We start from the raw sequence: 17,528 nt of genomic DNA on the forward strand, positions 1-17,528 counted from the left end.
GTGACTGCAGCCATGAAATTAAAAGATGCTTTCTCCTTGGAAGGAAAGTTACAACCAACCTAGACAGCATATTAAAAAACAGAGACATTACTTTGCCAACAAAGGTCCGTCTAGTCAAAGCTATGGTTTTTCCAGTAGTCACGTATGGATGTGAGAGTTGGACTATAGAGAAAGATGAGCACCAAAGAATTGATAACTTTTGAACTGTGGTGCTGGAGAAGACTCTTGAGCATCCCTTGGACTGCAAGGAGATCCAACCAGTCCATCCTAAAGGAAATCAGTCCTGAATATTCATTGGAAGGACTGATGCTGAAGCGGAAACTCCACTACTTTGGCCACCTGATGGAAAGAACTGACTCATTTGAAAAGACCCTGCTGCTGGGAAAGATTGAAGGTGGGAGGAAAAGGGACAAGAGTTTGAGTAAACTCCGGGAGTTTACTCCACACACAAAAATGTATACAATTATTCAAAGCATCTTTATTTATAAGAGCTTAAAACTGGACTCCATTTAAATGCCCATCAAGAGACTGGATAAACAAATTGTGGTATATTCATACAACATTACTGAGCAATAAAAAGGAACAAACTTCTGATACATGCAAAAACATGGATGACTCTCAAAAACAGTATTGTGAGCAAAAGAAGGCAGCACAAATGAGTACATATAGTAAGATTCCACTTATATAAAGTTTAAAAACATATATTTACTCTACCGTGATAGAAGTCAGGTGGCGGTTAGGTTGGCGAGGCAAAGGTGGATACAGCAGGAAGGGAGCTTTCTGGGGTAATAGAAATGTCCTATAGCTTGGTGGCACTTAAGCACAACATAAAGACTAGGTAAATTATACATTTTATTGTATGTAAATAAAAGCTCAATTTAAAAAAGATGACATAAAGACATTTTCAAACAAAAAAACCCAGCACCAGAAGAGTACAGTAAAGGAGATATGAAATGGTATTTCTTCAGAATGAAGTAAATAACCCAGATGGAAGGACAGAAATGCAGGCAGGAATGTAAAGCAACAGTAAAAGTAACATGTGGAAAAAAGGGACAGGACTGGTGACTGTGTAGCAATAATAAAGGTCCTGTGCGGTCTGGAATTACAATACAAGGTAAGAGCATACAATCCAAGAGGTAGAGAAATTAGATTTGAGATTCTTGTGTTTTTGGAATGTGGTGAAAGCAACTTAGACTGGAATAAGGCTAGGACACATAAGATGATGGTGAGAGTAAAGAGTTAAAGAACAACTAATGAATTATTTAGTTGTTCTTTAACAACTAAATGGCATCACCATTTAATAGCATCACTGACTCAATGGACATGAGTCTGAGAAAACTCGGAGACCATGAAAGACAGGGAAGTCTGGTGCGCTACAGTCCATGTGGTTGCAAAGAGTCAGACATGACTGAGAGACTGACCAAGAAGAATGTGTAAGTACCGAGATAACTAAGGGTTCAGAAACATGGCATTAAAACCAAAACAAAATTCAGTCCAAAGGACACAGGACCAGGTAAATAAGAAGCAAAGTGTAAAACTGCTGTATTTAAACATAATACACCAGTAATTATCTTAAAAGCAAAATTAATTAAAGATTCAAATGAAAAGTCAAAGTTGAGAGCTCTGGAGTCCAGACTGGTGGTGGTACCTGCATGAGGAGGACCCTCCCCAACTGATCAAGCAGAAAACTGCCGGCTAGACAACGGGGTCTGGGGCTACCATTGTGCTGGAGAGGGAGAGGGGGTGCCCTGGGAGGAAGATGCTGCAGAGGAAGCCTCAGATGCACACATCAAATCCGCTCAAATCCAGAGTCACTTTAAACCACTCACACATGGCGGTTGGGGGGGGTGGGGCGGCGGGGGGGGTTGGGGGTGTTGGGAGGGAGGGGTGGGCTGCAAGGACAGCAAGACTGGAATACTGTAAAAGCCAGGCAGAGATTTCAGTGGCTGCCAACTGCAGGACAGGAAGAGTTGGCAGTTTTGATCCTGCCAAGGATCAAAACCCAGATAGGCGACATTTCAGAAGTAAAGACCATGCCCCCAGAATAAGGATGTGCCATGAGGCTAAATACTCCAATGGAACCATCCTAACAGAGTGTAAAACCAAACCTGAACAAGTTCAAAGGGATACTCAGCACTCCTTAGCAAAAGATAATATAAAATCCCCATAACAATATATCTTCTGCAGCAGTCAGCATACAACAATAATTAAAGAAAAACTACTACAATTGCAAAGAAATGTGATCCAAGGTCAAAAGGAAAAAAAAGAGTAAACACCAACAGATCATGAGCTGATCCAGATGTTGGCACTAGCAGACAAATGCTCTAAAAGCTGTTATAATCAGGATTTAAAGAAAAGGAGTCATAGTGAGTGAACGGAGAAGCTTACAAAATATTTAAAAACCACCAAATAAAGATTCTAGAATTAAAGACAGTATCTGAAGTGAAAAAAAGATACAGGATGTGCTTAAAAGGCAGTAGAAGGATCAACTGAACTTAAAGACAGATCAACAGAAACAATGTGATCCTAAGAATAGAGAGAAAAAGGTGGAGGAACAAAGTGAAACAAAACCTAGGGCTCAGTCACCTGCTTGAATAATACTGAATGGTTTAACACACGAATAACTGGAATCCTACAGGCAGAGCAAGAGAATGGGGTAGACAAAATATCTAAAGAAATGATGGTTGAAAATGTCCCAAGCCATCGTATTTCTAATCCAAGCAACTCAGTCACCCCAGAGGACAACAAGCACCTAGTACACAACAGTAAACAACGGAAGACAAAAGACAATGAGATCCTAGAACATATAAAGATCCGCTGTAGAGCACAGAGGACTCTGTTCAACACTCTCCTGTGACCTACATGGGAAAAGAACCTAGAAGAGTGGATATATGCATACGTATAACTGATTCATTTTGCTGTAGAGCAGAAAGTAACACATTATAAATCAACTACACTGCACCAAAAGTTAATTAAAAAAACAGAGATCTTAAAGCAGCCAGGTAATAAAAAGATGTTACATACAGAGGAATGATGCTAAGGATGGTGACAAGCCACTCCACACAAACCATGGAGGCCATAACACAGCAGAATACCATTTTCAAAATGCTAGAAGAAAAAAACCTGTACATTATACCTCCAGGACCTATTTACCGTATAACTGGAAGTAGGTACCTCTGACACCTTCACTCACTTCACCCACGTAACATACAGCATGGTGACTACAGCTAATAATACCATACTGTGTATCTGAAAGTTGCTGAGTAAATCCTGAATGTTCTCATCCCAAGAAAAAAATTTCTAACAATGTGTGGTGACTGGATGTTTAAACTAAAGTTATTATGTTACCATTTCACAATACCTTCCACTATCAAATCATTATGCTGTACAAAACAAAATACAAAAAGGGGGAACATTCCAGAAATCTTTACCTAGCAAAAATATCCTTTAAAAGTGAGGATGCAATACAGACTTTTTTAGAGCAACAAAAACTGAGGGATCTATTACCAGTATCCCTGAGAATACATGAAATGCTGAAACAGTTCTTTAGGCAGAAGGGAAATGACCTCAGATGAAAAGTCAACTCTAGGAAGGAATGAAGGGACATGGACACAGGTAACATGTGTGTCAAATAAAATGAAAAGAGTTTTGCATTTCCTTCTTTTCCCTACCCTGAATAATTACTCAATCTCAGAGTCCCTGTAAGGTGGGCCAAGCAGGGAGGTATGTGGCCAAGGGCTGGGGTGGCCCAGGCTCATGGAGCCGGCATGAGGGCATCAGCAGCTCAACGTTACACTCTTTCATACCGAGCAATCAGTTGTCTTTTCATGACACTAGGGAGATAACAGTTGGTTGTCTCTTAATGCCTTTATTTACAGTAAAATAGCCATCATTAAAAAACACTGAAACAGTCTCTAATTTAGAGAAAAGTTACAAATACAGAATTTACTTATCTTGAGCCATTTGAGAGTAAGTTGCCTCATTACCTCTGAACATTAGTGGACATTTCCTACAAACAAGATTATCTTTCCTACAAACATAAGCAGAATAAGATAATCAAAACTGTGAAATTAACACCAGCACATTACTACCATCTAGTCCTCAGAGCCCATTTGAGTTTTACCAACTGTTCCAATAATATCCTTTGTGGTTCAAAACACAGGCTGTATTTAGTTGTCATGACTCTTGAGGCTCCTTCAGTCTGGGTCCGCTTTTCAGTCTTTCCTTGGCTTTTTAAACTTTGAGACTTTTGAGGATTATACACCTGTCATTTTGTGAACAGTTTCTCAATCTGAGTTTGTCTAATGTTTACACATGATATGATTATACAGTAATAATTATTAAATTAATGTAAATCGAATTAATGTGATTCTGTTAGTTATAATAAAGTAGGTTCATTTTTTGCCTTTTGATACTCCTTCTAGACTGGAGCTTAATTCCGTACCCTGTGAGTCTGGAATGGGCTTATTAGTAACTTCCTTCCAAGGGGTCATAAAAATACTTCAGATTCTTCTTTGCTCTCTCCTGGGTCACTTGTCCTGGGGAAAGCTGGCTACCCTGTTGTGAAGACACTCATGCAGCCCACTGGAGAGGCCTACATGGTGAAGATTTCAGAAACTGAGGCCTCCAGCCAACAGCCATGTGAGTGCGCCATCTTGGAAGCAGATCCTGAACCCCAGCCAAGCTTTCAAATGACTGCAGCTCTGATTTGACTGGGACATGTTGACTGCACCACCACAAAAGGCCCTGAGTCAGAACCATGCCAGATAAGCCACTCTGATTCCTGATCCACAGAAAATGTGGAATAAAGTTTGTTGTTTCAAGTGGCTAAGTATTGGGATAATCTAAGTATTGGGATAATTAGTTACTTAGCAATTGATAATGACCACAGTCATCCACCACATTCACAGAAAAATGGTGGCAAGAAGCCATAGTATCATCTAAAAAGATGCATAAAAGTATTAAGACAAAATTTAAGACCCATTCTTGATTTAAAAAAAAAAAAGAAACTTTCAGCAAACCAGAAAAAGAAGAAATTTTCTTAACAATGAGCACCCTACAGTGGACATCATACTTAAGGGTACAATGTTAAATGCTCTCCCACTAAGACTGGGAAAAGGCAAGGATATTGTTCACTAGTTTTATTCAATATGGTTGTTCTAGACAATGCAGCATGGTATTGAAAAAATTAAAAGGAAAAGAAGGCAAACTGACTTTATTCTCAGACAACATAATCATGGATGTAAAAAATTATAAGGACTCTACAAAACAGTTATCAAAGAAAGGTGAATTTAACAGTATTAAAGTATACAAGGTAAACATGTGAAATTCAATGGTGTTTCTACAAAAAACTGCAGATAAAAATACTACAATTCCATTTACAGTAGTTTAAAAAACATTAATACTTAGGCAAGATTTTTCAACAAAAACACTTTTTTAAGACTCCTGCATTGAATACAAAATGATGCAGAGACAAACTAAAGGAGACCTAAGTAAATGGAGAAAGACACCATGTTCACGGATCAGAAGACTCAATATTATGATTTATTAAGATGCCAAGGCTACTCAATGGGGATAGAAAGGCTTTCAACAAATGATGCTGGGACAACTGGATAATTACATCAGAAAATAATGAATCTTACCTCTACTTCACAGAATACAGAAAAATTAATCTGAGATGGATCAAAGAACTAAAACTAAAGCTAAAACAACTAAAAGTAAAGCTAAAACTATGATGAAACATAGGAGAACATCTTTGAGAACTTAGGGCAAGCAGTGTTTGTTTAGAGGACCAAAAAAAGCATGAACCCAGGAAGACCAATTGCTAATATGGACTTCATTAAAATTAAAACTCCTCATTAGAAGACATCATTAAGAAAATGAAAAGGCAAGCCACGGAATGCAGGAAAATATTCACAATAAATATATCTGACAAGAGTTCTATTTGCAATATGTAAAGAATTTCTACACGTCTGTAAGAGATAAGGCAAAAAGTAAGAAAAAATGGGCAAAAGACTCGAGTAGTGACTTCATAGTGAATGACAAAGAAACACATGCAAAGATGCTTAATATTACTAGTCATCTGGGAAATGCAGATTAAAAGCACAATGAGATACCATTTTAAATCCACTAGAAAAACTGAAGTTAAAAAGATAACTGGTGAGGATGTAGCGCAACTGGACTTCTGTACACTGCAGGTGGGAGGGTAAAATGATACATCCAAGTTGACAACTTCATACTAAGTTCTATAAATGCACCTTTCCTATGAACTAGAAATTCTACTCTTAGTTATTTACCCAAAGGAAATGAAAACCTATGACTACAAAACGCGTTGTAAAAGAATGATCACAGTACTATATTCATAACAGCCCCAAACTGAAAACAACCTGGATGTCCATAACCAGGAAAATGGGTAAACAAACAGTTACCTATTCACATAGGAGAGTATCAGTCACCAATTTAAAAAAAAGATTATGATACATACAACGATATGGTTGAATCTCTGAAACATTGTTTTATGGGGAAGAAATAGGACACCAAAGAGTGCATTCTGTATTATTTCACTTACGTAAAATTCAAGAACAGCCAAATTAATCCACAGTGACTGAAGTCAGCACAGATGCCACTTATGGGGAGTGGGACTCACAGAAACAAACTTCTGAGATGATGGAAATCTCTGGATCTTGATTAGGTGTGGTTATATGGAATATATATAATATTATAAAATTCAAATCAGAAGCTGCTTACAAGAAACCCACCTTAAGTAAAAAGATACAGAAAGGTTAAAAAACAAAAAAGAGACAAAGATGCGCCATGCAAATACTGACCACAGGAAATAGTGCTGTTATATTAACAGTCACAATTAGACCTCAAGGCAAAGTGCATTGCCAGAGCTAAAGAGAACAGCTCAGATGGTAGAAGGTTTGTATTGTAGTAAGATATAGGATTCTAGATTTGTTAAGTACTTAATGCAGCTGCAAAACCGATAAAGTATGCCATCTTTTCAAACACATATGAAACACTTACCAAAATCAACATATGCCAGGCAAATTGCAAATTATATCAGTAATAAAGGATTTAAATATGTTCGCTAATTTCAATGCAATCATGCAGTAATCACTAAAAATATTAACTAGAAAATTTCCCTATATTTGGGATTCAACAAACACATCTAAATGATGTTTGGATCAAAGATGAAATCATAATAGAAACTTGAAAATATTCCGAAATGAATGACTGAGATGATATTTTATAAAAACTAGTCTGATCTGGTAAAAGCGATGACTACAGTTTTAAAACAAGGAATGCAACTGAAAATAAGGAGTGAAAATCAATTATATAACTATCTATCTCAAGAATTTAGAAAAAATTAGCATGTTGAACAGGACAGAAACTATAAAGAATAGGAGCATGGATTAATGAAATAAAGAAGAAAGACTGTAGAGCTCATCAAAGGCAAAACCAGTATCAGAAATGTAAAAGGGATATGTGTAAAATGTAAACAGAATAAAACGTTAACATCTTTTTGCCAATAAATTGAGAGAAGTATATGAAAATAGTCAAAATCCTTAAACAAACAAACCACAATCTATCAAAATCAAAGCAAGAAATAGAAAACCTGAAAATGAACAACCTTACAACTATGAACGAAATTGACTTCTTAAACCCTATTACACAAGGACAACTCAAAGCCCACATGCATTTTGCTAATCATTTAAAAGTCACAGCAGCATTTTTTTTTTTTTTTACAAACTCTTTCATAAAAGAGCTTCTCAACTATTAATAGTTTCATCAGGGAAGCAAAACTTTCATACCAAACCTGACATGTACATTACAGAAAGGGATACTTCATGACAATCTTACTCATAAACATACATGGAAGCTCTAAAAGAGAGTAAATTAAAGCCAGTGATATGTAAAAAGAATAATATATCACAATATAAGTGGATTTATTCCATGAAAATTCAACAATTTACCACATTAATAGCATAAAAAAGTAATTACACAATCAAGCCAATAAATGAATAAAAATCTCCATCCACACTTCACACTTAAAAAAAAAAAAAAACTCCAGCATATAATTAAAAAAAGACACTCTGTAATATGCTAAGGTGTGTGTATAAAAACCCTACAGCAAACATATTTAGTGGCATAACAGTGAAAGCTTACCTACTAAGATTAGAATATCCAGTATGATCATTTCTATTCAAAACTGAACTAGAGATCCTACTCAACTCATTAAAACATACAAAAAGTTTAAGGATTAGAAATAAAGACTTCAAAGCAATACCACTTAGCACAAAAACAGCAGAAAACTACATTGAAACAGCAAACCAGTTGGATAAAATCTGACGAAAGATGTACCAGGCCACTAAACAGAAAAGCAGAAAAAATGCTCAGGAAAAATTAAAAAAGCCTAACAAATGGAAGAATACATTTCATATATTAGAGATGCAATATCATATAGATGTCATTTCTCTCCAAACCAATCTATAAATTCAATGAAATGTCAATCAAAAACACAATGGGAATTAGTGTGTTGGTATGAAAAAAGAGAACACTTCTGTTCACATGGAAATGTAACAGGCCAAGAATAGCCAAGAAATTATTGAAGAACAACACAGAAGTACTCACTCCACTGGACAGAGAGACTTATTACACAGATAGAGGAATTAAGAAACTGTGACACTGGGACAAGGACCAAAAAAAAGGACTAATAGTTTCTTTCAAAGACCACTGACTAAGGCAAAAAAACCCCCAAAACAAAACAACTGTACTGTGGATTTTATAAGATGCAGAAGCAAAATATATGACAATAAAAACACTACGGATCAGCAAGGAGAAATGAAAGCATACTCCTGTAAGGTTCCTATACTGTATATGAAACTGTCTATTATTTGAAGGAAGAATGATAAAGAAGTATACTGCAAATCAAAGCACAACCGCTAAAACAACAGAAGAGGTAGGGCTAAAAAGCCAGTAGCAGAGAGAAAATGGAACCATTAATAAGGGGCAAGTAGAAAAATACAGCAAGATGGCAGATTTAAGACAAGCCATATTGATAGCTAAAAAAAAAAAAAAAAAAAAAAAATGGTCTAAACCAGTACTGTACAACAGAGCCTTCCACAAGGAGAACCTGAATGGTAGCTAGTGTGACCAAGGAACTCAAGTTAAAATTTTTACTTAAGTTCAGATAGTCACATGCAGCTACCTACAACTCTATTAGACGGCTGGTGCAACTACTCCAATTAAAACGTGAGACCCATAATGCTGTCTATCTGCAAAAACTCACTTTAGATACAAAGATAGAAATAGGCTGAATGTAAATGGATGGGAAAAGATATGCAAACACTAATCAACACAGAGCTGAAGAGTGTGTATTCATGTAAGACGGAGAAGAATTCAGACTCAGGACTGTTGCCAGGGAAAAAGAGGGACATTTCATGATAGCAAAAGGGTCACGCTATCAAGAATAAAAACAATAAAATGTTTGCGACAAGACCAATACAGAATTGTAAAGCAAAATAAAGTAAAATTAAAAATTAAAAAAATAATAAATAAAATGTATTAATAGATATGCTCAATAGTAAAAGCTTCAAAACATGTCAACCAAAACTGATTAAACTAAAACCAGAACTAGACAAATCTTCAGTTAGGGTTGGATTTTAAACACTCCTTTCCCTGCAAATGAGGGGGAAAAGAATGAGTTAAGTATACAGAGGAAAGGAACAGTGCTATTAGTCAAGCTGATTGTTTAACATTTACAGAACACATTTACAGCAACAGAACATATTCTTTTCTGCTAAACATGGAACATTCATGAAGATCATATGCTAGGCCATAAAATAAGCGTTAAATGTAAAAAGGTGTGAAATAAATTAATGAGTTACGTCCTCTGATCCAGTGGATTTAAACCACAAATCATAGTAGTTGAAAATTTATGGAAAATCCCCAAATAATTGGAAGTTAGAAAACATACTTCCAAACAACTAAAAAGTCACAAGGGAAAGAAATACTTTGAACTAAATGAAAATGAAAACACAATCATCAAAATCTATGATATTTCACCCAGTACTTACAGACAAATTTATAGTTCTAACTGCATACATGTAAAAAGCCTTAAAAGTCAATATTCTAAGCTTCCACTTGAAAAAACTAAAAAAGAAGAGATTAAATCAAAATAAGAAAAGGAAGGGAAAAAATGAAGATAAAAGTAAAGATCAATGAAAAAGAAAAGTGGGAAAAAACTGTGAAACATTAATATAATAAAAAACTGGTTCTTTGAGAAAACCATTAAAATAGCTAGACAGATTCTAATGACATTAAAATGATAGTAGAGGAATATTATGAACAACTTTACGCCAATAAATTAAAAGACCAAAACAAATTCTTTGCAAAACACAAACTATTAATACCAAAACTTACTCAGGAAGAAATGAATAGGCCCATAACTATTAAAGGAACTGAAAGTGAAGTCGCTCAGTCATGTCCGACTCTTAGCGATCCCATGGACTGCAGCCCACCAGGCTCCTCTGTCCATGGGATTTTCCAGGCAAGAACACTGGAGTGGGTTGCCATTTCCTTCTCCAATGCATGAAAGTGAAAAGTGAAAGTGAAGTTGCTCAGTCGTGTCTGACTCTCAGCGATCCCATGGACTGCAGCCTACCAGGCTCCTCCGTCCATGGGATTTTCCAGGCAAGAATACTGGAGTGGGTTGCCATTTCCTTCCCCAATTTGTCAGAATTCATCAAAATGTTCACTAAAAATGGGTGCATTTTATTGTATGTAAACTATACTTGATTAAGTCAATTAAAAACACAGATCAGGGCTTACCTGGTGGCTCAGCAGCTAAGACTCTGCCAGCCAATGCAGGAGATAAGAGTTCAATCCCTGGTCAGGGAAGATCCCACATGCTGCAGAGCCACTAAGCCCGTGCACCACAACTACTGAGCCTGTGCTCTACAGCCAGGGAACTGCAACTAATGAGCCCATGCACTGCAACTACTGAAGCCCACACACCCCAGAGCCTGTGCTCCACAACAAGAGAAGCCACTGCAACGAGAGCCTGGGCATCGCAACTGGAGAGCAGTCCTTGCCTGCCGGAACTAGAGAAAAGCCCAGGCGGCAACCAAGATCCAGCATAGTCAGAAATAAAAACAAATAAATAAAATTACAAAAAAAACTAAAACACAGATCAATGGGATACAATAAAAAAAATCCATAAAAAGTGCACTAGAAATACAGATGATCAATTTACGACAATCACAGCTCTCAATACACAACAGTGAATTATGGATAATCTTTAAAAGAAAAGGGGAGATGTAAATCTCTGCTAGAATTAAAAGAAAAAAAAAAAGACAATCCCCCACAACCTAATTTTACATCTCATACAGAAATTAATCCTAGGTAAAAATTAAATCTAAATCTGAGAAGCAAAACAAAATTTCTATAGGATAACAGGAGTGTATTTTCATGACTTTGGTAAATCAAAGTTTATTAAAAGGACATAAAAAGCACTAACATAATATCTTTCACTGAAAGACTGATCAAATGGATATATTAAAAGTAACAACCCTTCATTAAAAGATGCAGAGGGTGAAAAGGATAGTCACAGAGTGCGAGAAAGTATCTACAACAGTCAGATGCAACAAATGACCACAGAATCTACAATATCCAGAATACATCACACCCATAAGTCAATGAGAATGACTAACAACTCAACAGAAAAATGAACAAGATTCTCAAACAGGCAACGTATCCAGGTGACCAATGAAGACATGAAAAAGTATTCAGTAGCTGTAGTCTTATGGGAAACAGGAATTAAAACCAGAATTAGGCAGTACCACCAATCCTCCAACACAGCTAAATTGAGACTGATGACAGCTAATGTTGTAGGGGACATGAAGCAACCGGAACTCCCAAACACTGCTGGCAGGAACATAAACTGACACAATACTTCAGAAGACATCTACTAGAGTTAAGATACACATTCCTTCTGAGCCCGGAATTCCCCCACCAATTCCCAAACCCTGACTAGAAACAACCACAATTCTGACAGTAGAATGAACTGGTGCATTTAGTGTATTTATCCAATGGGATACTTACTGTACAGAGATGAAAAACAATAAAGTATCATTACATGAAACGACACAGATGAACCTTACAAAGTATGAATAAAACAAGCAGATACAAAACAATATCTACTAATTCCATTTAAATACAGTTTAAAAAAAACTATAGTGTTAGAAGTTTATTAAAAAATATCAGTTGCTGCTGCTGCTGCTAAGTCGCTTCAGTCGTGTCCGACTCTGTGCAACCCCAGAGATGGCAGCCCACCAGGCTCCCCCGTCCCTGGGATTCTCCAGGCAAGAACACTGGAGTGGGTTGCCATTTCCTTCTCCAATGCATGAAAGTTAAAAGTGAAAGTGAAGTTGCTCAGTCGTGTCCGACTCTTAGCGACCCCATGGACTGCAGCCTACCATGCTTCTCTGTCCATGGGATTTTCCAGGCAAGAGTACTGGAGTGTTAGAAGTTTATCAAAAAATATCAGTTGCTAAGAAATAACAAATGCTTACCATATGAAAGTACCATTCTAAGCAATTTTTACCTATTTTAACTTGATTTTCACAACTCTATAATTAGAGGCAACTAATTATCCCCAATGTGCAAATTTAGTCACAAAGAGGTTAAATACTTTGCTCAAGGCCACAGAGCAACTATGTGTTAGACCTGGGATGTGAAGGCAGCTAGACCAGCTGGAGACCTTGCAGGCTCTACACTGCCGCTCAGAGCTAGAGCTGTAATGGAAACACGGAAGGAGGAGGGCAAATGAAGCAGGAGAGGTAAGAGAAGCAGGATTACTAAGTTTCCATCTCCCAAGAAAACAAGCACTAGAAAATGCATAAAACGGGGATGGGGTAGGAGAGAAGAGAAGGGATCAAGAATTAGCAGTATATGCACGTTAACGAAAAAATCTGGAGAAAAGATCATAAAAAAACAGCTAAAACCATCACAAAAGTAGATGCCTCCAGGGAGTGAGTCAGAGTGGACCAGGGAACTGTTAATACTTAACTTATAAGCCTCGCTATTACAGAAAAAAACCACACACACATTACTTTGGTAAAAGTAATTTTGAAAGGTTTTAAGAAGATCTAAATATTTTAAAAACAACGCTATCATGTATTGAGCCCCAGTATCCCTGGCACTTAGCTGAACATTTGAAAAGAAGTATCTCATACAGAGTTGGTGTCAGTTATTACTACGATTTTGCTCATGGGGAAACAGATTCAGAGTTAACCAGCTGGTAGGTGGCAGTGTCCATGTCTGGACCACCATCAGGGAAGATGAAGGTCTAGAAGTCAACAAAGTAACAGGGATGAAAGGATATTCAAGAGTCCTGGACAGGAGCAAGTGACTCATGCTGGCTTCAGGGAGTCGCGGCGCAGTGCTAGAGTTTTAATGGAAACACAGAAGGAGGAGGGCAAATGAAGCAGGAGAGGTAAGAGAAGCAGGATTACTAAGTTTCCATCTCCCAAGAAAACAAGCACTAGAAAATGCCTAAAATTGGGGGATGGGGTAGGAGAGAAGAGAAGGGATCAAGAATTAGCAGTATATGCAAGTTAACACGCATATACTGTCCCTCTCTCAGGGAGGAGAAGCGACAGTAGGAGGGGATCTAGAAAGGATGCCCAGGGTTCTGGCTTGAGTACCTGAGGACATGTTGGTCCTTTTCTCTACCACAAGGTCCACTGAAAGAGGTGCAGAGGGCCAGGCCTCTGATGGGGAGCTCCTGAGCTTAGTCACGCATATGCAGAGCCCCTACATGTTTGGGAAAGGCACAGAGGAGTCAGGCAGGATGCGTGAGGAAGACCTACAGGTGTGAACTCAGCAGAGGAGGAGGGGCAGGCAGAAGACTGAAGAGCACGCGAGCACACAGGGAGAGAAAGAACACCTGCGGCCTGGGCCTGCAGCCTGTCCAGCCTCTGGGCCGCCCGTCCAACATGCCCTGTCCCCCATGCTACTCACCGCCCTCAACACCACCAACAGCTACCTTCCACTCTTCAGAAACTTTTGTCTCTAAACTATCTTCTGAAATATAACCTACTCATTTATCAATATTGAGACGTCAGGGCTTCTAAGTGCTTCATACTTTCACCGCAAGGCACCTTGGGAACTGGCAGAGCCCTGGGCCAGGGTCAGGCCCTGGCTACATGCCGGGCCTCCACATTCCTCCTTCAGAGCACAGAAAATGGCCAAAGAACTCACTTCCGGTGCTTTGGTTACACAGTATGTCTCTCTCCTTCTTGGCAGGTACCTGAGGGCAGGAGGGGCTGGTCAACTTTTCCTGAAAAGCTCTAAATAAAAAATACTCTGGGCTTTGTGGACCATGGGGTCTCAGTCACAGCTATTCAACTCTGCCCTGGAGCCAAAAAGCAGTGGAGACCACATATAAATGAACAGGTATGCTGTGTCTCAGTAAGCCTTTATCTTTGAATCGAGAAGTGGGCCAAAAGGCCAGGGTCTGCTGAGCCCTGCTCCGAATCGCCAGCACCCAGGCTAGCATCTGGCATACAGCCGGCACTGGATGAGCAATAATGAAAGGAAACAGCTCTTGGCTTTGTCAGTGAGACAGAAGCAGGTCCTGAGGGAAGGTGACTTCAGCAGAGCAGGGGGGTGGGATGGTTGGCAGAGGGCAGAAGAAGCAGTAAGCTCTTGTTTCAGAGCCCCCAATTTGCCTAGCAGGCCTGGGGAATGGCCCTGTCTCAGGTGAGCAGGTCTGTAGGCAGGGCTGGGGAAGGAGTCGGGGGTTGCTCCTGAGCTCAGGTGTGCGTGGGGTTGATCGTGAAGGAGGAAGACACATGCCAAGGACAGAGAAACAGGGAAGGGTAGAGGAGATGATGGGAAAGCCTCACATCACTCTTGCCTGTGAGACATTCACCCAGACTAAACGGGGAAGACAGCTGGGCTTGGGGACTGGGTGCGCGGTCAAATGGGGAGGACTGGCTGCCCAGAACAGGGCCACGGACCTCCGTGTGAGCACCAGAGAGACCCTCAGCACCCCCTCTTCTCTGGTGAGGCAGCACCTCTAACCAAGCTGGCGGTAGGGTCTGGGGCACTGACTAGCGTGAGGTGTGTCACTCCCTGAGGCATCAGCAAGGCCTGTCACTTCCTGTCCCTTCACTTTCCCACGCAGGTAGTGACAGGCAGGCCTAGAGGAGGATGAGTTCACATATTACACGTGCAGACACGCCCAGTCCTTTCCTGAAGAACATTCAAAGTCACTTGAATTTCAGAGAGTCAGTGGTTGTTTCATCTTGACGCCTTCAAATGTGGACGTGCACGCTGTGAATTATTTCCCAATTAGGCAGAACAGAATTTTTCTTTAAGTGGAAACAACCAATTGGGTGAGGCTTTGCATAGCAGCTACCTAGTTTTATAAGCTTAACAAGAGTATTAAAAGACACAAAACACAACTTCTCACAGAGGAAGTATTAACAGTACCATATTTAAACAGCCTGAAAAGTTTAGAGTCAAAAATCTATAGCCAGTCAGTTTCACTTTTCCTATGAACCAGACACCTCCAAAAGGCTTACATTTTGATATTACTCTGTTAATTCATCACTGCTACTGGAATGTGCAGCCATAGTGCTGAAACGTGTGAGAAGGGTTCAGACTCCAAACTATTTTTCAGGAAGAGCTAAAGCCATCTAAAGTATTTTTTAGTTGACATGCCAGGGGAAAAAAAGCATTAAGACCTCTTTTCTTCTGCCTTACTTTAAGGTGAAATTTGCTGTTCCTATTCACAGATCGAAGGCTCTATGTATATTCTAGTATGTAAAACTTTAATTCCATACTTTCACTTTCAAGTTTTCACTCCTCACAAGTTAAAAGACGATTTTCCTAAAACACATCAATCCTTGCTCTACTGTTTCAAGTTCTTCAAGAGATGATGGTAATCACTGTCTCCAAATTCACTAGCTTTTAGAATGGGGACGCCTAACCTTGTAACACATCTTCGTTTGAAAGGACTTTTCAGTACACCTTTAGATGCATATTCAGTAAACATAATCTCTTACCCTATTGTTGGGTTGATGTTCGGATCAAAACTGTCTTCCACGAACCGCCACACAATACTTGATTTACCCACACCTGTATCCTGAAATACAATGAGAGAGGTGAAGAAGAAAAAGTTACTTGCTGGCACTTACCAAAACCTGCCTTGTGCTCTAAGTTCAGGATTTTGGAAGCATCATCCTGGATAGGTGAATTTTAAAGAAACGTAAAGGAGGTTTTCATAAAAACTCAGTGGAGTAATGATAAAGATTTCAAAATGTATTGTAGAAGAGGATATCTGAGTTTACAAAAGATGTGAGGATCTTCTGAAAGACCCCAAGTTTCTGCGTAGTGTGCAAAGTGACAAACTCAATTGCTCTCTAACAAGTCTATGTTAAGAATGAACTCTTGAACTACTTCTGAGCAATTCCTGATACATCCCAGCCCCACCCAATCTGGGAAGGGGTAAGACTAGTTATTGAAATCTTTCTCAGTCTTTAAAGCAGCAACTCTGGTAAGAGAGCATCAACTTCAGAAAGTATGCTCTGAAATCGCAAAGTTGCCTTGACAAGTTAGGAAGCTGAAGCTTCAAACCAGTTTGGGGGGCTTTCTGATTTGAATGTCCCCACTCGCACCCCAGAAAGGTCAATCTGCGTGAAGTATCAGGGATATTCCACAAGTTCAAAAACGCCAAGCAGACAGGAAAGCAGACTAATGCTGCTTGTAAAACATAAAGACCTGTTCCTAGCCTTACTCTGCAAGCCTTGGCCAACTCCTAACCAGTACCTGGGGAAACTATTTAAGACTGCTCTTAACCCAGAAGCAATGGAAGGGCAGGGAGGACTCTTCACCCTTTGGGGGGCAGGAAGAGTCCCTGGGCACCAGGAAGGGACAAGGGTGAACCCTACCGACAGCAAATCCTTCAGGAGGGTGCGGCCAGGTGGGCGGGACGGCCCAGGGGACCGAAGCGAGGGTCTGGGCAGGTAGGCGGTGTCCCGCACCCAGTCTGGGGGAAGGGGCGCAGGGGACATGGGCACGCCCGGGTCTGCGGCCCGCCCGGCCTCCCGCGGCCCTCCCGGTCGGCCCGCCGCCACTCACCCCCAGCAGACACACTTTGAGCTCCCTAAGCGCCATGGCCTGGGAGCCAGGGGCGCGGGCCCGCCGCCGCCCTAAGTTGAGAAGGGAGAGGCCCGGCCCAGCACGAGCATCCCCCGGCGCCGCCGCCACACGGCCTAGCCCCGGCCGCGGGGCGCGCAGAGGCGGCGGCCGCCCGTTCGCTGGCCCTCGGCCCGGGCCGTCCGTCTCCAGCCGCGCGGGGCCCGTCTTAGCAGCCCGGACGGTGCCGCGGGTTCCCAGGCGCCACCGCAGCCGCCATCTTGGGACGCCGGCCGGGTCACCTGACCTCCCCGCCCACTTCGGCAGCCACCTTCGCCGAGAGGGCGGGGCCGGCCGGCGCCGCGAGGCTCGCGGGGAGG

The 17,528-nt window shown here is 40.3% G+C and overlaps 1 protein-coding gene across 1 annotated transcript in view; it reads right to left on the reverse strand.

Annotated features, from left to right (window-relative positions):
- RAB22A (RAB22A, member RAS oncogene family) overlaps positions 1 to 17,450 on the reverse strand; it is a 52,318-nt gene extending 34,868 nt beyond the window's left edge. The window contains exons 1-2 of the mRNA XM_018057623.1: positions 17,152 to 17,450; positions 16,077 to 16,156 (exon numbers count right to left, since the gene is read on the reverse strand). Of these exons, the coding sequence (XP_017913112.1) occupies positions 16,077 to 16,156; positions 17,152 to 17,187 (116 nt within the window). The 5' untranslated portion in view covers positions 17,188 to 17,450. The remainder of the gene's footprint in view (positions 1 to 16,076; positions 16,157 to 17,151) is intronic.

Source organism: Capra hircus, chromosome 13, assembly GCF_001704415.2.
Source record: "Capra hircus breed San Clemente chromosome 13, ASM170441v1, whole genome shotgun sequence".
Taxonomy (NCBI): domain Eukaryota; kingdom Metazoa; phylum Chordata; class Mammalia; order Artiodactyla; family Bovidae; genus Capra; species Capra hircus.